Genomic DNA, 24,848 nt, shown 5'->3' on the forward strand with positions numbered 1-24,848 from the left:
TCTCTTTTTCATATTGAAAGTTCGTGTGAAACGGATAATATTTTAGAGGTATGAAACATATATGTATTACAGAGAGGGAAATAAAGTTGGAAATACCATTTCTGTACATAAAGCAGCAGAAGTCAGTTTTGGCTTTTCTTGATTTTCTGTTTTGTAGTGTATCCATTTCTGTAATGTCATCTTTCTCAGGTTGAGATTGTTTTGCGTGAGTAAACAGATTTAGTGGATGCTACCCACAGCAGATGCAACCCCTCTCAACCTGCCTCCAAATCTGGGCTTCTCAACCAGAGACTGGTTTTTTTTTTTGGTAGATCCTTGCTTATTTGATCTTCTTTAGTGTATAAGTTGATTGACAACTTTATGTAAACTCCTGTTATTTATTCAATTTTCTTTTATTTCTTTCTTTCCTGTTTATAACTTCTATACATTCTCATTTATAATGTAATTTTTATATTTAATATACATTTAATGTAATATGTATACATTTAATTAATGTAGTTTATGTGTAATGGATATGGCGTTTTATATTTGTTTTCTGTCTTGAAATCATAGAAAATAAGATGATATAAAGGCAGTTTATGGTGTTTGTTGATAGCTTATTATCTTACATTGAAAAGGAATCAAACTGCTCTCTTGCCTTCTAACTTCAATATTTACCTAAATGTTTTTTGTGTCTGTCCCTTTATTTCTGTTTACTCTGGTATCTGCCTGCTGTCCTCCTTCGACGGAGTGCAGAAATAAATAAAGCAACACATGAATGCGTTTTGGTCAGATAATATAGAACAATTATCAGTAATGTAATTTTATTTGTTATGGTAAACTATGCTAAACAGATGAAATCTTTCATGAATTAAGCAAAATTGCTGATGAGTTTTTCTTTATGGCAATATATTACCATGAAGTTTTACCATTTCATATTAACCAGTAACTGTATTTATCCTTGATTAAGTTTCATGCTTACAAAATTTAATTTTTTTGTATATTCTTCCTTCTTTTTACAAAGGGAACCATGGAAGATAAGATTTATGATCGGCAAGTAACTAAGCAGTCACTATCTTTTCGAGTTGTTGATCAGCAGCAGGTGGAGCGTCATTTTACTATGAATGAGCTTACTGAACTTTATACTTTTGAGCCAGACTTATTAGATGACCCTAATTCAGAAAAGAAGAAGAAGAGGGATACTCCCATGCTGCCAAAGGTAAAAATATTTAGATCACTGGCTTAACAAACCAACATGGACTAAAGAAATTTTACTACTAATATGAAAGTTAGTCATCTGATTAAGGCTATATTTCAGAATTTTTCAAGGAGAATAAAGAATTTTGTCTAGAAAATTATAAATGGTAGGGTGCTTGATCAATTCTCCATATAGCACCACAAAAGGTATATTCTGAAACACATATTTTATGCCACATATATCTAATTAGCATATTTTCTAATATACTTTACACTTCAACTTTTATGAGAAGTAGCAGACAAATTTTCCAATTAGAAAAGGGGGAATTACTTTGAATATATTCTTATGGTGAATTTCGGGTTGTAAGAAACCAGTTAATTTTATAAACATTTATTATTTGCTGACTTTGAGAGGTATACTGTGAGAGCATACTAAGAAAAACAAGACATTGTTCAGATTATCTCCCTCAATCCAGCAGCAACTGAAAAGCAGATAGTCCTGTTTTCATTTTGAAGATGAGGAAATTGAGGTTCAGAGAGGTTAGGTAACTTACCCGAGTTTACACACCATATCATGAAGCTGGCCTTCAAATCATACCTGACCAACTCAGAAGCATTACTCTTAATCATTATAATTGTTTGTCCTCCAAATGGAGATTAGAAAGTTATTTTCAAATACAAGAAACAAAGCAGAGGACCTGGAATTTCCAGAATTGAATGACATTTAGGATGCTTTATTTTAGTTTAAATAAATCTGGACTTTAAAATACAGAATGCTTTCACAATCAGTAATATTGTGTGATATAACTGTTAAGATGGTATAATATAGTCAGCTTAGCTTATGTCTTGTGAAGGTTAAATATTCTTCAAATTTATGGAAAACTTTAAGGTTTATAAAGGCCTGTCTCATACACATTATCTCAGGAAGCTGAGACTTAAGAGTTTGTGATTACACAAGGGTACATGACCAGTAAGTGTTACAGCTAGAATTTGAACCCAGTAGTTTTCTTTCTCTCTTCTCTTCTCTTCTCTCCCCACTCCCCTGCCCTCCCCCTCCCCACTGGAGTCTTTAGTTTTTTTTTTCCCCCCCTCCCAAATATAAGGTCATGTCCTCTGCAAACAAGGATAATTTGACTTCTTCCTTTCCCATTTGTATGTGCTTTATTTCTTTGTGTTCTTTGATTACTCTTACTAGGACTTCCTGTATGATGTTGAATAACGGTAGTGAAAGTGGGCATCCTTGTTGTGTTCAAGATCTTAGAGCAAAGACTTTCAGTTTTTTCCCATTCAGTATGATAGTAGCTGTGGGTCTGTCGTATATAGCTTTAATATGTTGAAGTATGTTCCTCTGATACACAAGTTTTTAGGACTTTTTATTATGAAGGGATGTTGAATATTATCACATGCGTTTCCAGCATGAATTGAAATGATTATATGGTTTTTATCCTTCGTTTTGTTGATATGATGTATCACATTGTTTTTCCGTGTGTGTGTGTGTGTGTGTATTTATATGTGTGTGTGTGTGTATGTATGTATTTTTGTGGTTTGTTTGTTTGTTTGTTTGTTTGTTGAGGTGAGGTCTCTTTATGTTGCCCAGGCTCATCTTGAACTCCTGGGCTCAAGGGATCCTCCCACCTCGACCTCCCGAAGTGCTGGGATTACAGGTATGAGCCATCGCACTCAGCTGATTTCCATAAACTGAGCCATCGTTGCATCCCTAGGATAAATCCCACTTGGTCATGATGAATGACCTTTTTAATGTGTTGTTCAATTTGTTTTGCTAGTATTTTGTTGAGGATTTTTGTATGAATGATCATGAGGAATATTAGCCTGTAGTTTTCTTTTTTTGATGTGTCTTTGTCTGGTTTTGGTATCATTGTAATACTGGTCTCAGAAAGAATTTGGAAGTATTCCTTCTCTGTTTTTCAGAATAGTTTGAGGAGGATTGGAATTAGTACTTCTTGGAATGTTTGGTAAAATTCAGCAGTGAAGGTATTAGGTACTTGGCTTTTCATTTTTTCATTTTTCTTTGGGGGGTGCGGTTGGGACTTTATGTGCCGTAATATGTTTATTTTATTTTACATTTTCATTTTAGGTTCAGGGGTACACGTGCACATAAATTGGGTAAATTTACCTGTACATGTACCCTTGAACCTAAAATGAAAATTATTTAGTTAAATTGGGGTCTCTAGGTTTTCTTTGCTTTGGAGACTTTTTATTATTACTTTGATCTCATTAGTTGTTATTGATCTGTTCGGGTTTTGGATTTCTTCCTGGTTCAATCTTAGTAGATTGCATGTGTCTAGGAATTTGTCCATTTCTTCTAGATTTTCCAATTTATTGGCATATAGTTGATCATAGTAGCCTCTGATGGTCATTTAAATTTCTGTGGTATCAGTTTTAATGTCTCCTTTTCCATCTCTGATTTCATTTATTTGGGTATTCTCTCTTTTTTTTCTTAAGAAGTCTGGCTAAAGGTTTGTGGACTTTATCTTTTCCAAAAACCAAGTGTTTGTTTCATTGATCTTTTCTACTTTTCTTCTCTTGCTTTTACTTCCTTAAGATGCATCGTTAGGTTGTTTATTCAAAGTTTTTTCTACTTTCTTTGAAGTTGGTGCTTACAGCTATAAACTTCCCGCTGAGTACTGATTTCACTGTATCCCATAGATTTTTGGTACATTGTGTTTCCATTATTATTTGTTTCAAGAAATTTTTAATTTCTTTTTCAATTTCTTCACTAACCCACTGGTTATTCAAGAGTATATTGTTTACTTTTCATGTGTTCAGAATATCAAAAATTTCTCTTGTTACTGATTTCTAGTTTTAATTCATTGTGGTCAGAGAAGATACTTGATATGATTTCAATTTGTTGGAATTTTAAATACTATTTTTGGCTTAACATATGGTGTCTCCTTGAGAATGATCCATGTGCTGGAGAGAAGAGTATGTATAATGCAGCCGTTAAATGAAATATTCTTTAAATTATCTATTTTGTGTATTTGGTCTGTAGTGCAGATTAAGTCTGATATTTCTTTGTTGATTTTCTGTCTGGATTATCTGTCCAACACTGAAAATGTGGTGTTGAAGTCTCCAGCTATTACTGTACTGGGGGCCTATCTCTCTCTCTCTCTCTCGCTCTAATAATGTTTCCTTTGTATATCTGGCTGCTCCAGTGTTGGGTGCATATATATTTAAAATTATTATATCCTGGCCAGGCATGGTGTCTCATGCCTGTAATCCCAGCACTTCAGGAGGCTGAGGTGGGCAGATCACTTTGGGTCAGAAGTTTGAGACTAGCCTGGCCGACATGGTGAAACCCTGTCTCTACTAAAAATACAAAAATTAACCGGGGTTGGTGGTGGGCCCCTGTAATCCCAGCTACTCTGGAGGCTGAGGCAGGAGAATCGCTTGAATCTGGGAGGCAGAGGTTTCAGTAAGCCAAGATCCCGCCACTGCACTGCAGCCTGGGCGACAGGGGGAGACTCCATCTTTAAATAAATAAATAAAATAATTATATTCTCTTGCTGAACTTACCCCTTTATTAGTATATAGTGACCTTTTTTGTCTCTTCTTACAGTTTTTATCTTGAAATCTATTTTGTCTAAGTATAGTGACTTTTTTATAGGCTCTTTTTCGGTTTCCATTGGCATGGAATATTTTTTTTTTTGCACCCCTTTATTTTAGTCTATGTGCGTTTTTATAGGAGAAGTGTATTTCTTGGTAGACAACTGACCAATGGCTGTTGTTTTTACATCCATTTGGCCAGTCTGTGTTTTTCGATTGTAGAATTTAGTCCATTTGTATTCAATGTTATTGTTCTTGTTCTTCTTATTATTATTGAGACACAGTCTCTTTCTGTAGCCCAGGATGGAATGCAATGGCATTGTCTCTGCTCACTGCAACCTCTGCCTCCCAGGCTCAAACTATTCTCCTGCCTCAGCCTCCCAAGTAGCTGAGATTACAGGCACACTCCACGATGCCCAGCTAATTTTTGTGTTTTTAGTAGAGATGGGGTTTTGCCATGTTGGCCAGGCTGGTCTCAAACTCAGGACCTCAGGTCATCTGCCCACCTCAGCCTCCCAAAGTGGTGGGATTACAGACGTGAGCCACTGCGCCTGGCCCCTATTATTATTATTATTTTGAGACAGAGTCTTGCTATGTCACTCAGGCTGGAGTGCTAATTTTTGTATTTTTGGTAGAGACAAGGTTTCACCATGTTGGCCAGGCCGGTCTCGAACTCCTGACCTCAGCCGATCCATGTGCCTTGGCCTGGCAAAGTGCTGGGATTACAGCATGAACCACCACACCTGACGACCATAATGTTTTAATTACTTTGCTTTGTAATATAATTTGAAACTAGAAAATGCCTCCACCTTTGATTTTCTTTGTCACAATTGTATTCACTATTTGGGGTGTTTTGTGGTTCCATACACATTTTAGGATTGCTTTTTCTTTTTTTCAGGGTGAATTTCTTTGGAATTTTGATGGGGATTGTGTTGAATCTGTATGTCACTTTGGGTAGTATATAAATTCTAACAGTATTAATTTTGCTAATACACAAAACGTAGACGATTTGTGTTCAATTTCTTTCGTCAGTGTTTTCAGTTTTCAGTGTACAGATCTTTCACTTCATTGGTTAAATTTATTCCTAAGCATTTTGTTTGTTTTCATACTACTGTAAATGGCATTGTTTTCTTGATTTCTTTTTCTGATTATTTTCATGTAAAAAAATGAAACTGAGTTTTGTATGTTGATTTCGTAGCCTCCAATGTTACTGAACTTATTAGTTCTAACAGTTTTTTAGTGGAGTCCTTAGGGATTTCTACATATCGGATCATGTCCTCTGCAAACTAGGATGATTTTAATTCTTTATTTCTAATTTGGATGCCTTTTATTTGTTTTTCTTGTCTAATTGCTCTTGGTAGTGCTTCCAGTACTGTGTTAAAGAGAAATGATGAGAGGTGGGCATCCTTATCTTGTTCCTGATCTTAGAGGTAAAGCTTTTAATTTTTTCCCATTGAGTGTGATATGACCTGTGGGGTTTCATAAATGGCCTTTACTGTGTCGAGGAGATCTCCTTTTATAACTTTTTTTTTTTTTTTTTTTTGAGACAAGTCTCGCTCTATTGCCCAGGCTAGAGTGCAGTGGAGTGATCTCAGCTCACTGCAGCCTCCGCCTCCGGGGTTCAAGTGGTTCTCTGCCTCAGCCTTCCAAGTGGCTGGCATTACAGGCACCTGCCACCACGCCTGGCTAAATTTTTTGTTTTTTAGTAGAGACAGAGTTTCACTGTCTTGGCCAGGCTGGTCTTGAACTCCCGACCTCGTGATCCACCCACCTTGGCCTCCCAAAGTGCAGGGATTACAGGTGTGAGCCACTGCACCCGGTCCTTTTTTTTTTTTTTTTTTTTTTTTTTAACTTTAGGATCTGGGATACATGTGCTGAACCTGCAGTTTCTTACATAGGTATACATGTGCCATGGTGGTTTGCTGCACCTATCAACCTGTCATCTAGATTTTTAGCCCTGCATGCATTAGGTATTTGTCCTAATGCTCTCCCTCCCCTTTCCCCCCACCCTTTGACAGGCCCCAGTGTGTGATGTGACCTTCCTTATTTCTATGTGTTCTCATTGTTCTACTCCCACTTATGAGTGAGAGCATGCAGTATTTGGTTTTCTGTTCTTGTGTTAGTTTGCTGTGGTTGATGGTTTCCAGCTTCATCCATGTCCCTGCAAAGGACTTGAACTCGTTTTTTTTTTTTATGGCTGCATAGTATTCCTTGGTGTGTATGTGCCACATTTTCTTTACCCAGTCTGTCATTGATGGGCATTTGGGTTGGTTCCAGGTCTTTGCTATTGGAAATAGTGCTGCAATAGACATATGTGTGCATGTCTTTATAGTAGAATGATTTGTAATCCTTTGGGTGTATTCCCTATAATGGGATTGCTGAGTCAAATGATATTTCCAGTTCTAGATCCTTGAGGATTCGCCACACTGTCTTCCGCAATGGTTGAACTTATTTACACTCCCACCAACAGTGTAAAACCTTTCCTATTTCTCCACATCCTCACCAGCATCAGTTGTTTCCTGACTTTTTAAATGATCGTTATTCTAACTGGTGTGAGATGGCATCTCATTGTGAACCCAGTAGTTTTCAAACTGTGTTACAGGGAACCCCAGGAGATGCTTTAGGGGCTGCCACCATGTGGCTAAGCAAGTACAGAGGGGCCAGGCAAGCAACACTCTAATCCCCACATCCCATTTCAGTCAGAGCCCCTCTTTTATCTTTTTAATGTATCGGACTTCAACATAGGATTTAATTCAAAGAGAGGACATGCCTGCTTTTTTAAAAAAAGTTTTTAAAACACTATGCCATGTTGCCTTTCTATCACAGTAACTAAAAACTGTGAGGGATCTATAAAGGGAGTACAATCAGATACCTGAAGGAGCTGATAATCCGGTTGGGGAGAAAAAAGTAACATTCTTAAAAGGGAAAGAATGAAGTGCCAGTATGACTGGTACTGAGTATCTTTGCTTATAATAGTTAGGGAGAGGATGGAGCATTCAGATACAATTTTGATGAGAGAAAAATCAGACTTGGTTGGCCTATAAAAGATGGTTAATATTTAATTGGATAAAGGGAAGAATCAAGTGTGAATGAGAGATTGAACAGTTTGGGCAAAGGGACAGAGGTAAGAATTTATGTACCAGGCTTAAGGGATGATGAAATTGGCCTGGCATTGATGAAGAGTGGAGGTTAGACAAGTAGGAAAGCCATGAAAGGCAAATGGAGGCACTGCGCTTTAAAATAATGTTTACTATAAGTTCTTGAATGGGATTGTTGTATGATGAATCTGGGCTTTTAGAAAATTGGCCTGGAGTGATTATTTTGGGCTCAATCAGACATTTCATGAAAATAAATGGTAAGACTCAACTGATAATGAGACTAGCTTTTAAAGGGATAGGCAACGAAAATTATTTTTTTTCTTTGAGACAGAGTCTCGGTCTGTTGCCCAGGCTGGAGTGCAGCAGCGTGATCTCGGCTCACTGCAACCTCCGCCTCCTGGGTTCAAATGATTCTTGTGCCTCAGCCTCCCGAGTAGCTGAGATTATAGACATGTGCCACCACACCCAGCTAATTTTTATATTTTTAGTAGAGATGGGGTTTCACCATGTTGGCCAGGCTGGTCTCAAACTCCCAACCTCAGGTGATTCACCTGCCTCGGCCTCCCAGAATGCTGGGATTGCAGGTGTGAGCCAACTTGCCCATCTGAAAAATTTTATCTTAAATAATGAAGCTTGGTTATTCATTCATTGATTTAAAACTTTTTGGGGTGCCTATGATATGCCAATTGTACTGGTCTCTAAGGATGTACTGATAAATAAGTCTAGGATTCTGTTCCCAAGAAGCTATGGTCTAAAAAGCTTACCTTAAGCAAGTAATATAGTAAGAGTTACAGATCCTATAACAAATCTATAGAGGCACCAAGGAAGGAATATTCATTTCTTTCTTGAAAAGCTGGGGATGGATATTGATATGCTCGAACAGTTTTGAAAGTAGAGCTAGGTAACTGTTTGCATTGCTAAGAGGGCAGAAGAGCAAAAGGCCCTTCAAAATGGGGACTAGAAAAAAAGAAACATGCATAACATGACATGATAAGTTTGAAGAACCTCAAGTAGTTAAAAATAAATAAGAGTATAAGGAGATAGTGGTAAAGTAAGGGTGAGTGTTGGAAGAGATAAAAGAAAAGACTGGAAAGGTATGTGGGAATCAAATCATAGAAGTTAGTTTGTACATTGTGTTATAAGTTGTGGTATCTACTTAACAATTTTAAGCAAGAGACTACCTTCACATTTTCATTTTAGAAAGAAATCATTTTATGTATCAGTGTGGAGGATGGATCAGAGAAAAGAAATGGATATTAAGATACTTGTTAGGATGCTATTAAAATGATTCGGGTGGGAGAGGTAATGCAGGCCTGAAATGAGGTGTTAGCAATGGAGACAGAAGTACTGGGCATAATGTAGATGCTCAGTAAATATTAATGTTCCCTTGATTTATAATTAGAATTTCATGTAACATTGCCACTATTTTAATAGAATTTGAAAATTGGTCATCTGAAATGGGTACATTTTGATATTCATGGCGAGGAATTTCTTGGTACGTTTTGATATTCATGGCGAGGGATTTTTTGGTATTTGAAGCTGCTTTTATTCAAGGTATTTTGAAGTTGGTTTCTGTTATTATAGTACAATTGCAAACACCTTCCTTCTTGTCCATGATTTTTAAGATGAAAGACTGCTAAAAATAATACATTTTTATCCTTTCGGTTACTGTTATCTAAGTAATAATTAAATTCCATGCCTTTTATGAGGTTTTTTTTTTGTCTTTTGGTAGTCCCAAAAGCACTTCTTTTTAACTTACTTGATATGTGATTACTATATCTCTTTCTGCTTCATCACTTCCTCTTTAGGTCATTATTAATTAATTCCTGTTCCTCCATTTCTGTTCTTGTTCAGTTTTCACTTCTTTACTTCTAATTTGATTTAATACCTCAGACTTAATTAGCCACTTGACTGTTTTTCTTGTCTTTGTCTTTGTACCTCTTTAAAGGCAAGAACTGCATTCTGTGCTTCCTTCACTGTCCTTAGTGAATAATGCAATGCTTGGCACTTTTATCTGGACGTTTATGAAATTCTAGTTGCCTTTATAGTGTTCCTTAGTGATTCATATATCATTGAAAAGCAGTGTTGGAATTAGACTTACTTTTCAAGCAGTAAAATTGAGATGAAGATTGGTTAGTCTGTCACAGTGGGTTTGTGGAAGGAAGAGATTTGGAGCTTTAATTTGTATCTTCAGTTATATGCTTAATTTGCTATCTAGTCGGCTTCATTCACCACTCTGCTTATTACTTTATTATTTTTATTTTATTTTATTTCATTTCATTTCATTTTTGAGACAAGATCTCGTTCTGTTGCCTAGGCTGGTCTTGAACTCCTGGCATCAAGTGATCCTCCTGCCTCGGCCTCCCAAAGTGTTAGGATTACAGGCATGAACCACTACGCCTGTTCACTTTATTATTTTAAATCCCCTCATTGGATTCTTACTGTTACCGCTTTTCCCTTTTGGAAATATAATAGCCTTGAGGTCCTGTGAACCTATTTTTTAATAAGTTGATTTAAAGGCCTCCTGAATCATCTCTACCAAAAGTATCTGTGCATCTCTTTAGTTGTTCAGGATAATGTTTCTCAGCCATTTTGAAACTGTAGCACGATCTAGACTTATAAGTAGTTTAACACAAGTTTCTAGCAATATAGATTTGTTAACTTATTCTTAATGGCTTGTGTTTAAAATGCTAAATTGATAGCTAACCTGTTAACATTTATGTAAATTATGTTAGAGAAAGTACCTTTTCTGGTAATAAACTTATTAATTATACAGATATCAGAGACAAAAATCTTGGTCAAGGTCATGTTTTATTTTATTTTGAGACAGTCTCACTCTGTCGCCCAGGCTGGAGTGCAATGGTGCAATCTCAGCTTACTGCAACCTCTGCCTCTTGTGGTTCAAGCGATTCTCATGCCTCAGCCACCCGAGTAGCTGGGATTATAGGCATGTACCACCACACCTGGCTCAATTTTTGTATTTTTCGTAGAGACGGGGTTTTGCCATGTTGGCCAGGCTGGTCTCGAACTCCTGGCCTCCCAAAGTGCGGAGATTACAGGCACGAGTCACCACATGCAGCCAAGGTTATATTTCAGAATATGCTTAAGTGTGTGTTTTGTTCCTCTTGAGTACAGTATACACAGCCTACTCTGTACCCTTTTTTAAGAAAACAAAAGCCAGTAAAACTGGCATAGAATTTTTTTTATACTTCCCTTTTCCAGCACTGTACTACGTATGTCTTTTTAAATGTGAACTACTTGATGATTACAGGGAGAACAAAATGAGGATTTAAATTAAAGTATCTTAAATGAGGCTTTAGGTTTGCTTTCTCTATGCTGAATTTGTGTGCAATGTTCTCTCCTTTCTTTAGTCCTGTACTCAAACTTTAATACTTCAAAGCATAATTTACTGAACAGAGATGTTATTGTACAGTTTTATTAGCTGGCAGATGGTAATGTAAGGTTTCACCTTAGTCATTCTTAATACCAGAGTGAAATACATTCCATTAAAATAATTTGATGTAAAGAATGAAATAGCTAATCCACCTATATCAGGAACTTTCTGTTAACCTGCATACATTTACTTTTGAGAATAAAGGTTCAAAATGACACATTTAATTGTAGGGTAGGTGTTAGTAGCCTATGGGGTGTGAACCTATGGTGGTATGTGAACCTAATATTTGTTGTCATATACCTCTAGGAAGCCATGCTCATAGTTGAAGCATATATGAGGTTTGATGTCATTGTCTCCTACTTCTTTGCCTTTTTTAATCACAGGTTTAGGATTTTTTTTGTTTAATAAAACAAGTTTGAATATTATTCCTATATTTGTATTTGCTAGTATAAAAATGATTGTTATTCATCTGAATATGAATAGACCACCAGAAAAAATAACAAGCATCAGGAAAATTGTTTGAATTCTACCATTTCTTTGCAGATTACAAAAGTCTCCTATTTGTTTTTTGCTGGGGTGGTTGATGCCAAGTAAAAAGAGCAGTTTGTTTAAGCCTTCTCCTAAATAACTTGCCAACCACCCTTTTTCAGATGTAATCTTAGGCAAACCATGTAAGCTTTCTAAGCCTCATTTTTCTAAAGAGGATAAGAATAGTGCCAGTACTTCTCTCGCAGAGAAAGTAATTCATGTAAACATGCTACCTAGTGCATAGTAAGTGCTCAAATATTAGCTGCTGTTTTTGTTTCCATAATTGTTAATATTACCATTATACTAAGTTAATTTCTCTGAAATACATATGGACTTACATTTTTGGAATTTCAGAGGAGTCATGTGAGGTCCTGATCCTGAGTAGAAAGTTAAGCTTGATATATGACAGATCAGTAGAAAACTAAAAACATTTGGGAGCCAGAGGAGATCATCTCAGCTAAGCTGTAGAAGACATAGGTATTTGAGGCTTGCATTCCCTCAGAGATCAATTGTAATCAGGAAGGAATATAATATTTATTAGATATTGATCTTCACTTTCAAAAAGTTAGCCTGCAGTTGACAAAGAACATGGAAAGGGTTTTTTTTTCTTAAATAATATAGGCAACTTTAGAAGAAAGTCTACCTTATAGCCAGCTGATGCTTCTGTAGTAATTTTCAAAAGTAAAGAGATGCTTCTATTTTCCCTCCACAAACTACACAATAAATACTTGTTAACAGACTGACCATACTTTATTTATAGTGCTATTTTTGTCTTATTTTTTATTGTACCACCTTATGACACAAGAAAAACTATTAAGGAGCCATTTACCTAGTCTTTTAGGGAAAACATTTGGGTTACGGAGACCATGGAGCCAATGATACCCTGAGATGGCAGCCTCCCTAAATCTGGCAAGTTGTCTTACAAATAATTGTCAGTGGAAACATCAATGTAGATAAGGCAGCCTTGCTGGCAGTGTTGGTGCGGAGGGCAGAGTTGGGGATGGTATGCAGAATTCTACTGGGGAGAGTTTAGGATAGACTTTAAAAAGTGTTTCCTTATGGAGAGCTGGAAGTACTAGAAATATTTGCTGCTTAAGATCATAGAAATCCTGAAATTTAAAATACCAGGTTTGTATTTAGTAAATGCTCATTTAATAAATGAATTAAATGGTAAGCTTTTTACTTAATAGACAAATTAAAATATTCTCTCTAGAATATAAACTTCCTATTAGCCTAGGAGGGCAAAAACTATATCAATGCATTTTCATCACTCTATCCCCAATACCTGACATAATACATAATATAGCACATAGCAAGTATTCAATAAAAATGTGCTATGTGAACAAATGAATTTTTGTGCTAAAATTGCAGGCTGAATGTTGTGAGGCAATAGTTGACATGCCTTTAAAATAGTGTTTTTCCTTGTGTGTACTTCTTGGACTAACATGCATCGAGAATCATGATAAAAATGCAGATTCCTAGTGGAACACAGTGGCACACACCTCTAATCCCAGCACTTTGGGAGGCCGGGGTGGGAGGATTGCTTGAACCCAGGAGTTCAAGATCAGCCTGAGCAACATGGCAAGACTCTGTCTCTACAAAACTTAGCCAGGCTTGGTGGCATGCACCTGTAGTCTCAGCTGTTTGGGAGACTGAGTTGAGAGGATCCCTTGAACCCAGAAGGTCGAGGCTGCAGTGAGCCAAGTTTGTACCACTACACTCCAGCCTGGGTGACAGAGTGAGACTCTGTCTCAAAAAAAATGCAGATTCCTGGCTTCATCTAAGACCTACTGAATCAGAATTTCTGGAGGTAAGCCTTGGGAATCTGTTTTTGACCAAGTCCACCACTGTTGTGTGTACAAGGTATGTAGTAGTATAATTTGACTTTACAATAGTTATCAGCTAAACCTTTGAATTAAAAAAACAAACAGTATCTAACCTTTATTGAGCAAAGTTTATGCCAGGCACTGTGCTAAGGATTTTACTAGCATTATCTTATTTAATCCTTGCAGAGCAGGTACAAATTTTTCTATTTTCTGATGAAATTATGGCATGGAAAGTGGTGGCACTGGGGCTTGAACTCAGTGCTGTGACTCTAGTCTCTACACTCTTTAACCATTACACTATGCTATCCTGACATTCATATTCTATATGATTAACCTTGTGGAGAAGTAAATTGAGGTTTGATATGACTTTACACTGCTTTAATCAATACTGTGGGTTTATGGAAAGGCACATTCAGTGTTATCAGGGTGTATAATATTGGGGAGGATACAGATTTCATCTAGTTACTACACAATCTTATGGTGTCAGAGCTGATCCTAGTCCTCCTGAATTGTCTTTGGTGCTGAACTTACTTGCCTTAGCCCCAAGTCAGTGTAGCAGAGTGGTTAAGAACAGGGGTCCTGGGGCAAGACCAGCGTTTGAATCTTAATCTTAGTCAAAATATCTGACTTCTGTGCCTCAGTTTTTTCATCTATACTTCTGAGAAATGTATGTCCATTAGTTCTTCAAAAAATATCGTCCTTTCCATTTTTTGTCTCTTTCTGAGACTGTTGTTATCTGAATGTCTGCTCTTTTAGCCTCCATATCTTTTAGTTTTTCTTTTGCATTCCTATTTCTTTATTCTTTCTTACTATCTTCTGAAAGAGTATCTCAGTCTTATCTCCTAATTCACTAAGATATTCAACTGTACCCCTCCTGCTGTTTATACTGGGTTATTTTTTCAACTGTTATTTTTTATTCCTAATCTTTCATTTAGACTCTTAAATTAGTTTGAATTCCATTTTGGTGGTATCTTCCCTTATTTCATCTGTTTCAGTAACTGTATTTCAGATAGCATATGTTGCCAGTTGATACCCCAGGGATGTCTGTGTGTGTGCACATGCACATATGCACACATTGTCTATAAGTTTCTGGAATTCATATTTCCTTTTCCCTTCTATAGTTTCTGCAGAGTTGGTTTTGAGGGCAGGAGCTAGCAGCCTATGCTGGTTTACCATGTGAGTAGTTTCGTCCATAATATGGGGATGGTAATTGTATGTGCTTAATAGAGTTATTATGAAAAATTAAATATTTTATGTGAAGTTCTTAGAACAGTGCTGGTATGCAGCCATGCATTCAGTTTAGCTTTAAACAAATCTGCAGAGGGCTAAGTTTCCAGATCCCCGCTTTCGAATACTCTTTTTGAAAAGCTAGAATATAGAGCTAACCAGAGGGGGGAAGGGTACTGACCTTCTCTTTTAGAGTTTGAACTGTCCCGCGATTCTGCCATATATTCTAATGTTTTCTGTCTCTCTTGTTGCAAAGAAAATATGAAAAAAAGTTAATTAATTTTCAAAAATTTCCCATTGTGAACATATTTGAACAAGAAAAATACCCATCAGCTAGATTTAGCAATTATTGTTTTGCTACATTTGCCTCATCTATTTTTCTGAAATATTTTAAATTACAAGTATATGGCATTTCACTTGTAAATACTTCAGTATATAGTACATCTTTGAAATAGTAAGAATTTCTTATATAATTACAGTACCATAAAATGAATAAATTCCTAATTCCCTGACGTCATCTCATAGCACATCCATATTCCGATTACCACAGTTGTGTCCAAAGTGTCTTTTATAGCTAGTTGGTTCATATCAAGTTCCATTCAAGTTGTATACACTGCATTTGGTGTTTTTTTTTTTTTTTACTTTATTATATACATATATTTTTTAATATTCTAAGTTCTGGGGTACATGTGCAGAATATACAGTTTTGTTACATAGGTATACACGTGCCATAGTGGTTTGCTGTACCCATCAACCCGGCAACTACATTAGGTATATCTCCTAATGCTGTCCCTCCCCTATCTCCCCACCCCTCAACAGGCCCTGGTGTGTGATGTTCCCCTCCCTGTGTCCATGTGTTCTCATTGTTCACCTCCCACTTATGAGTGAGAAAATATGGTGTTTGTTTTTCTGTTCTTGTGTTAGTTTGCTGAGAATGATGGTTTCCAGCTTCATCCATGTCCCTACAAAGGACATGAACTCATCCTTTTTTATGACCGCATAGTATTCCATAGTGTATATGTGCCACATTTTCTTTATTCACTCTGTCATTGATGGGCATTTGGGTTGGTTCCAAGTCTTTGCTATTGTGAATAGTGCTGCAATAAACACACGTGTGCACGTATCTTTATAGTAGAATGATTTATAATCCTTTGGGTATATACCCAGTAATGGGATTGCTGGGTCAAATGGTATTTCTGGTTCTAGATGCTTGAGGAATCGCCACTGTCTTCCATAATGGTTGAACTAATTTACACTCCCCCCAACAGTGTAAAAGCATTCCTATTTCTCCACATCCTCTCCAGCACCTGTTGTTTCCTGACTTTTTAATGATCACCATTCTAACTGGCATGAGATGGTATCTCATTGTGGTTTTGATTTGCATTTCTCTAATGAGCAGTGATGATGAGCATTTTTTCATATGTCTGTTGGCCGCATAAATGTCTTCTCAGAAGAAGACATTTATGTTCATGTACTTTGCCCACTTTTTAATAGGGTTGTTTGTTTTTTTCTTGTAAATTTGTTTAAATTCTTTGTAGATTATGGATATTAGCCCTTTGTCAGATGGATAGATTGCAAAAATTTTCTCCCATTCTATAGGTTGTCTGTTCACTCTGATGATCGTTTCTTTTGCTGTGTGCATAGGCTTTTTAGTTTAATTACATCCCATTTGTCAATTTTGGCTTTTGTTGCCATTGCTTTTGGTGTTTTAGATGTGAAGTCTTTGCCCATGTCCTGAATGGTATTGCCTAGGTTTTCTTCTAGTATGGTTTTAGGTCTTACGTTTAAGTCTTTAATCCATCTTGAGTTAATTTTTGTATAAGGTGTAAGGAGGGGCTCCAGTTTCAGTTTTCTGCATATGGCTAACCAGTTTTCCCAATACCATTGATTAAATAGGACGTCCTTTCCCCATTGCTTGTTTGTGTCAGGTTTGTCAAAGATCAGATGGTTGTAGATGTGTGGTGTTATTTCTGAGGCCTCTGTTTTGTTCCATTGGTCTATATCTCTGTTTTGGTACCAGTACCATGCTGTTTTGGTTACTGGAGCCTTGTGGTATAGTTTGAAGTCAGGTAGCATGATGCCTCCAGCTTTGTTCTTTTTGCTTAGGATTGTCTTGGCTTTGCAGGCTCTTTTCTGGTTCCATTTGAAGTTTAGAGTAGTGTTTACCATTCTGTGAATAAAGTCAGTGGTAGCTTGATGGGGACAGCATTGAATCTATAAATTAGTTTGGGCAGTATGGCCATTTTCATGATATTGATTCTTCCTATCTTTGAGCATGGAATGTTTTTCCATTTGTTTGTGTCCTCTCTTTATTTCCTTGAACAGTGGTTTGTAGTTCTCCGTGAAGGGGTCTTTCACATCCCTTGTAAGTTGTATTCGTAGGTATTTTATTCTCTTAATAGTAATTGTGAATGGGAGTTCACTCATGATTTGGCTCTCTGTTTGTCTGTTATTGGTGTATAGGAATGCTTGTGGTTTTTGCACATTGATTTTGTATTCGGAGACTGCTGAAGTTGCTTATCAGCTTAAGGAGATTTTGGGCTGAGACGATGGAGTTTTCTAAATATACAGTCATGTCATCTGCAAACAATTTGACTTTCTCTTTTCGTATTTGAATACGCTTTATTTCTTTCTCTTGCCTGGTTGCCCTGGGCAGAACTTCCAATACTATGTTGAATAGGAGTGGTGAGAGAGGGCATCCTTGTCTTTTGCTGGTTTTCAAAGGGAATGCTTTCAGTTTTTGCCCATTCAGTATGATATTGGCTGTGGGTTTGCCATAAATAGCTCTTACTCTTTTGAGATATGTTCCATCAGTACCTAATTTATTGAGAGTTTTTAGCATGAAGAGGTGTTGAATTATATCGAAGGCCTTTTCTGCATCTATTGAGATAATCATAGTTTTTGTCATTGGTTCTGTTTATGTGATGGATTATGTTTATTGATTTGTGTATGTTGAAGCAGCCTTGCATCCCAGGGATGAAGCCGACTTGATTGTAGTGGATAAGCTTTTTGATGTGCTGCTAGATTCGGATGGTCAGTATTTTACTGAAGATTTCATCGATGTTCATCAAGAATATTGGCCTGAAATTTTCCTTTTTTGTTGCGTCTCTGCCAGGTTTTGGTATCAGGATGATGTTGGCCTCATAAAATGAGTTAGGGAAGATTCCCTGTTTTTCTTTTGTTTGAAATAGTTTCAAAAGGAATGGTACCAGCTCCTGTTTGTACCTCTGATAGAATTCGGCTGTGAATCCATCTGGTTCTGGACTTTTTTTGGTGTGTAGGCTATGAATTACTGCCTCAATTTCAGAACTTGTTATTGGTCTATTCACAGATTCGACTTCTTCCTTGTTTAGACTTGGGAGAGTGTATGTGTCCAGGAATTCATCAGTTTCTTCTAAATTTTCTAGTTTATTTGTGCAGAGGTGTTTTTAGTATTCTCTGATGGTAGTTTTTATTTCTGTGGGATCAGTGTTGATATCACCTTTATCATTTTTTATTGCATCTATTTGATTCTTCTCTCTTTTCTTCTTTATCAGTCTAGCTAGCAGTCTGTCTATTTTGTTGATCTTTTCAGACAACCAGCTCCTGGATTCATTGATTTTTTTTTTTGAAGGTTTTTTTGTGTCTCTGTCTCTTTCAGTTCTTCTCTGATCTTAGTTATTTCTTGTCTTCTGCTAGCTTTTGAATTTGTTTGGTTTTGCTTCTCTAATTCTTTTAATTGTGATGTTAGGGTGTCGATTGTAGATCTTTCCTGCTTTCTCTTGTGGGCATTTAGTGCTATAAATTTCCCTCTACACACTGCATTAAATGTGTCCCAGAGATTCTGGTACATTGTCTTTTGTTCTCATTGGTTTCAAAGAACTTCTTTATTTCTGCCTTAATTTTGTTATTTACCCAGTAGTCATTCAGGAGGAGGTTGTTCAGTTTCCATGCAGTTGTGCAGTTTTGAGTGAGTTTCTTAATCTTGAGTTCTGATTTGATTGCTCTGTGGTCTGAGAGACTGTTATGATTTCCATTCTTTTGCATTTGCTGAGGGGTGTTTTACTTCCAATTATGTGGTCAATTTTAGAATAAGTGCAAGGAGTTGCTGAGTAAAATGCATTGTTCTGTTGATTTAGGGTAGAGAGTTCTGAAGATATCTATTAGGTCCACTTGGTCCAGAGCTGAGTTCAAGTCCTGAATATCCTTGTTAATTTTCTCTCATTGATCTGTCTGATATTGACAGTGGGGTGTTAAAGTCTCCCACTATTATTGGATGGGAGTCTGAGTCTCTTAGTAGGCCTCTAAGAACTTGCTTTATGAATCTGGGTGCTCTTGTATTGGGTGCATATATATTTAGGATAGTTAACTCTTCTTGATGCATTGATCCTTTTACCATTATGTAATGCCCTTCTTGGTCTCTTTTGATCTTTGTTGGTTTAAAGTCTCTTTTATCAGAGATTAGCATTGCAACTCCTGCTTTTTTTTGTTTTCCATTTGCTTGGTAAATTATTCCTCCATCCCTTTGTTTTGAGCCTATGTGTGTCTTTGCAAGTGGGGTGGGTCTCCGGAATACAGCAAACTGATGGGGCTTGACTCCATCCAATTTGCCAGTCTGTGTCTTTTAATTGGATCATTTAGGCCATTTACATTTAAGGTTAATATTGTTATGTGTGAATTTGATCCTGTCATTGTGATTCTAGCTGGTTATTTTGCCTATTAGTTGATGCAGTTTCTTCATAGCGTCAATGGTCTTTACAATTTGGCGTGTTTTTGCAGTGTCTGGTACTGGTTGTTCCTTTCCATGTTTAGTGCTTCCTTCAGGAGCTCTTATAAGGCAGGCCTGGTGGTGACAAAATCTCTCAGAATTTGCTTGTCTGTAAAGGAATTTATTTATCCTTCATCTATGAAGCTTAGTTTAGCTGGATATGAAATTCTGGGTTGAAAATTACTTTCTTTAAGAATGTTGAATATTGGCCCCCATTCTCTTCTGGCTTGTAGGATTTCTGTAGAGATCCACTGTTAGTCTGTGGTGGTTGTTTCTCTTTATTACATCTCTTTTATTTTAGCACATTCGTTTTCTCACCCTCCATTCTGGATTTGTTTGATTATTTCCTGACAGTGTTTGAACTTATTCTACCTCTTATATATTGTGTATACTTGAAATCAAAAATTAGATGTAAAGGCTTGATGAGATTCATGACATACATTTTTGGCAAGAATGTTTTATGAATGACATGTTTAAAGGGGTTAATATTTTTTTGAAAACCGGTATGGGAAAAGGAGTAATACATATATTGAGTGCTTATACTATGTACCTTTAAACACATTGTCTCATTTACTCCTTACAGTAGCTCTGAGCTATAGATGATATTATTCCTTTGTAGTAAAGGATCACCCAACCATTAAGGAGTAAAGTGGCCGGGCACGGTGGCTCACACCTGTAATCCCAGCACTTTGGGAGGCCGAGGCAGGCGGATCACAAGGTCAAGAGATCGAGACCATTCTGGCCAACATGGTGAAACCCCATCTCTACTAAAAGTACAAAAATTAGCTGGGCATGGTGGCGCTCGCCTGTAGTCCCAGCTACTTGGGAGGCTGAAGTAGGAGAATTGCTTGAACCCAGGAGGGGGAGGTTGCGGTGAGCCGAATCGCGCCACTGCACTCCAGCCTAGTGACAGAGTGAGACTCCGTCTCAAAGAAAAAGGAGCAAAGTTAGCATTCATAAAGAGAAGAAGAAAAATCCAGCAAGGCCCTTTGTCTTTACATAAACATAAAAATTACTGACGCATCACTTAATGTCTGTGCCTCAGTCTCTGGTAAAATAAGAGCAGCAAATTAATTTCGAAGTTTCTTATAGTTCCAACATTATTTGATCCTCAAAATTGCTTAGGCTTACTGTGTTTTTGATTTTAGGTAATGAGAGGTGTCCTTTATGCATCAGCTAACTTTTTTAATTTAAAAATTTCTTTATTTTTATAGATTTAGGGAGTACAAGTGCATTGTTTTTAAACATATATTGCACAGTGGTGAAGTCTGGGTTTTTAGCGTAACCATCACCTGAATAGTGTTAATTGTATGCAATACATAATTTTTATCCCTCCTCTCCCTCCTACTCTCCTGCCTTTTGGAGTCTCCAGTGTCTATTATTCTATTCTGTTTGTCCATGTGTGCACATTGTTTAGCCCCCACTTATAGGTGAGAATATGTAGTATTTGACTTTGTATTTCTGAATTACTTCCTTAAGATAACGGCCTCTCCAGTTCCACCAATGTTGTTGCAAAAGACATGATTTCATTTATTTTTATGTCTGAGTAGTATTCCATGGTGTGTGTGTGTGTGTGTGTGTGTGCACGCAATGTATACACACCACATTTCCTTTTTTATCCTTCAACTTTTAAGTTCAGGGTCACATGTGCAAGATGTGCAGGTTTACATGGGTAAATGTGTGCCATGGTGGTTTGCTGTATAGATCACCTCAACACCTAGGTATCAAGCCCAGCATCTATTAGCTATTCTTCCTGATGCTCTCTCTCCCCTCAACCCTCACTGCGACAGTCCCCAGTGTGTGTTGTTCCCCTCAACATGTTCATGTGTTCTCATCATTCAGCTCCCACTTATAAGTGAGAACATGCAAATACCACATTTTCTTTATCCAATCATCCATTGGTGGACACTTAGGCTGATTCCATGACTTTGCTATTGTGTATCTGCTAAGTTTTAAAAAATACATATATACATTTTTTCAGGACAGGTATAACTATTGGTCTTTCTAAAGTTATGACAACCATGTATCTAGGATTTTCTCAGACTACTCCAATATCAGATAATTTGTCCTGTCAAACATCTCCTCAATTTTTTATTAGAAAAACTTGGTTAGGGTGTAAAATGCCTCTGTATAGAAATATGTTTTTTTTTTAAAGAGATGGAGTCTCACTATATTGCCCAGGCTGGTCTTGAACTCCTGAGCCCAAGCAATCTTACTGCTTCAGCCTCCCAAGTTGCTGAGTCTACAGGCGTGTACCACCATGCTGGGCTCTTCTCTTTTCTTTTCTTTTCTTTTTTTTCTTTTTAAGGTGAGGGTCAGCTTTAACACTATTAGAAAAGGTATTAGAAATAATAGAAAGTGGTAAATAACACCAGTATAGTTCTCCCAGAAGCCAACCAAGAGAAGAGAGTATTTTGATGAAGAGAGTGATTAAATTCTGTCACGTATTACTGATGAGTAAGACAGGATCAGGTCTAAGAATTGACCATTAGATTTAGTGACACAAAACCAGGCACTGTGCTAAGCACTTCATGTGTAGTATTTAATCTTCACAATAATCCCATGAAATAGATACTTAGTAGCCCGTTTTATATACCAGAAGACTGAGGTTCAGCGAGGTAACTTGCTCAAGGAGAAAGGGCTAATAAGTGGTGGAACTAAGATTAAAATCTGCTTGAGACTCACTGTTCAATACAAGAGCCACTAGCTCCATATGGCTATTTACATTTACATTAAAATTAAGTTAAAAATCAGTTTCTCCGTCACATTAGTCACACTTTAGATACTCAGTAGTCGCATGTGGCTTGTAGCTACTCTCTTGGATAGTGCAAACACAGAACATTTCCATCGTTGCAGAGAGTACTATTAGAGAGCAGTATTCCAGAGCCTATGATCTTAATCACTACACCTAAAGCCTCCCAGTTGACAAAGTTACCACCTTTTTTTTTGGTGTGTGTGTGTGTGCATGCATGTGTGTGTAAGTATATATAATTTAAATCATTCCATGAAATTTACCTCTGAAATTCGAAAGGCTGGAACAGATCTTCTTTTTATCAAATAAGTTGATTATTTAGTGTTTACATTTCAGGCAACCTGCTCGTGAAATTATCCATTGTAGAGAGAAATCTGGGAAACAAAGCTATATGTCCTTCAATTTTTTTCCCCATTTTCATTTACAGTTCAGAAGAACATAACACGTTGGAATGATTAATGATTCTGAATTAATGTAGATATTTGAGTGTCACAGTATCTGTATATTAATGTCCTAAAGTGGTGTTACTCTATTGGTTAAGTTGACTGATTCATATATGTAAGTCTTTTAACACTCCTGGAGTAAGAGTAGCAAGAAATTGAAGCTATAATCCTTTTAAGGGCTTTTAAGTAGGTGAATACCTCACTTTCGTCTCTTCCATTACTAGTGTTTGCATGACCAAGTTTTTTTATATCAGATTTATTATTTTGGACCCTTAAAGGAATATAAATTGCAAGAGAGATTTTGATCAGTGTAAGAATTACTAGATGGCCTTATTTCCTTTTTTATTATTGTACTTCTTATCTTTTATTAATGTTTTCTTTGTCTAAGATATAATTTGAAAGCCAGGTGTGGTGGCACACCCTTGTAGTCCCAGCTACTCAGGAGACTGAGGCAGGAGGATTGTTTGGGCTCAGGGGTTCGAGGCTATGCAACATAAAATCACACCTATGAATAGCCACTGCACTCCAGCCTGGGCAACATAGCGAGTCCCTGTCTCTTAAAAAACAAAAGATGTGGCCAGGCATGGTGGCTCACACCTGTAATCCCAACATTTTGGGAGGCTGAGGCGGGTGGATCACTTGAGGTCAGGAGTTCAAGACCAGCCTGGACAACATGGTAAAACCCTGTATCTACAAAAATACAAAAAAAAAAAAAAAAATTAGCCAGGCATGTGGTGGTGGCAGGCACCTGTAATTCCAGCTACTTGGGAAGCTGAATGAGAATAATTGCTTGTACCCAGGAGGCAAAGGTTGCAATGAGCTAAGATTGTGCCACTGCACTCCAGCCTGAGTGACAGAGTGAGACTCTGTCTCAAAAAAAAAAAAAAAAGGACATAATTTGAACTGCTAAATAGCTGCTTTCATTCCTGTTTCATATCTTCTGTTTCCTTTTTACATTGCACCTATAGTTGAGTTAGAGAATGTAACAGTGTTTGTGAAATAATGTTAACTCAAGATTGTGTAGAATGAAAATTGAGTTTCGATTGAGGCTATCCTTGGAAAGCTGCAACCTCTAGAATGTCACTGCAGTCATATAAAACCTAGAATGATGACTTTCTACCTCAGTGACATGTGGCATATGTAATGGTTATAATGGATATCCAATTTTTAAAGGTAAATTGCTAAATGTAGTATCTAGTTCTTTTAGTGTTAAGGAGAAAACATTCTTATCAAAGGAGGCTTTTACCTTCCACCTAAGTCAGTTTGGCAGGCCTGCCTTTTCTTTCATTTAAAGTGACAAGTTCTGTAGTTGTCACTATCTTATTCATACCAACAATTTGGGAATCTGGATATATTTATAAATGCTCTTTGACAAAGGTTATGTGCTCGTGACCAAAAAATCTGATACAAGGTGTTATGAGAATTTCATTCAATAAGCTCTCTAGTTACTTATCAAATTCACTGCATTTTTTCCAGTGTAGTTTGGGAAGAAAGAGCCTTCAAATTTGAAAGTAGACGCTTTTTGACCAGGAATATTAAATTTCTTTACTAAGAAGCTAGATTTATTTAAGCAATAAAAGGAATTTTTCATAGCTTTTTGAGTGGGTCATGTGGCAGTTAAGTATTCTGGTGATTTTATTTCCAGATATTATAAAACTCAAATTCAAAGTAATGGCAAGCAAAATATTTTTGAAACGTGGCAAACCCCCTCCCTTACCCCCAGGCAAAGCCTTGATTATTTTTTTAGATATTTTATTTTCAAGGTTGAATTTCAGAATTAATTAGATGGGAATTTTTGTCAGCTTGCCAAATACTTTAAACTTCTAAGTAAATTAACTTAAACTTTTAATTTATCATTAATTTTGTTTTATTAATTAAACTAGTCATTTTAAAAGCTTAAACTAATTTAGATTGTGAGCTAGAATATAGACCTCGCTTTTCCCAGTATATAAGCTTTTTCACTTAAATAGGAAAAAAAGTTTAGACAAAGAAAAGTAAAGGTACACATTTGGATGTAATTTAAATCTCATTTTGATGACTGTTGGCCTAGTGATTATAGATTCTGTTCCAGTATTGTTTTCAATAATAGTGTT

At 36.8% G+C, this 24,848-nt stretch overlaps 1 protein-coding gene across 8 annotated transcripts in view; it reads left to right on the forward strand.

Annotated features, from left to right (window-relative positions):
• ATRX (ATRX chromatin remodeler) overlaps window positions 1-24,848 on the forward strand; it is a 224,319-nt gene that overhangs the window by 169,603 nt on the left and 29,868 nt on the right. For all 8 annotated transcript variants that reach the window (XM_023202314.2, XM_026452141.1, XM_026452137.1 and 5 more), the window contains one exon: window positions 1,004-1,198. In XM_023202314.2, the coding sequence (XP_023058082.1) occupies window positions 1,004-1,198 (195 nt within the window). The remainder of the gene's footprint in view (window positions 1-1,003; window positions 1,199-24,848) is intronic.

Source organism: Piliocolobus tephrosceles, chromosome 12 (genome assembly GCF_002776525.5).
Source record: "Piliocolobus tephrosceles isolate RC106 chromosome 12, ASM277652v3, whole genome shotgun sequence".
In the NCBI taxonomy this organism is placed as follows: domain Eukaryota; kingdom Metazoa; phylum Chordata; class Mammalia; order Primates; family Cercopithecidae; genus Piliocolobus; species Piliocolobus tephrosceles.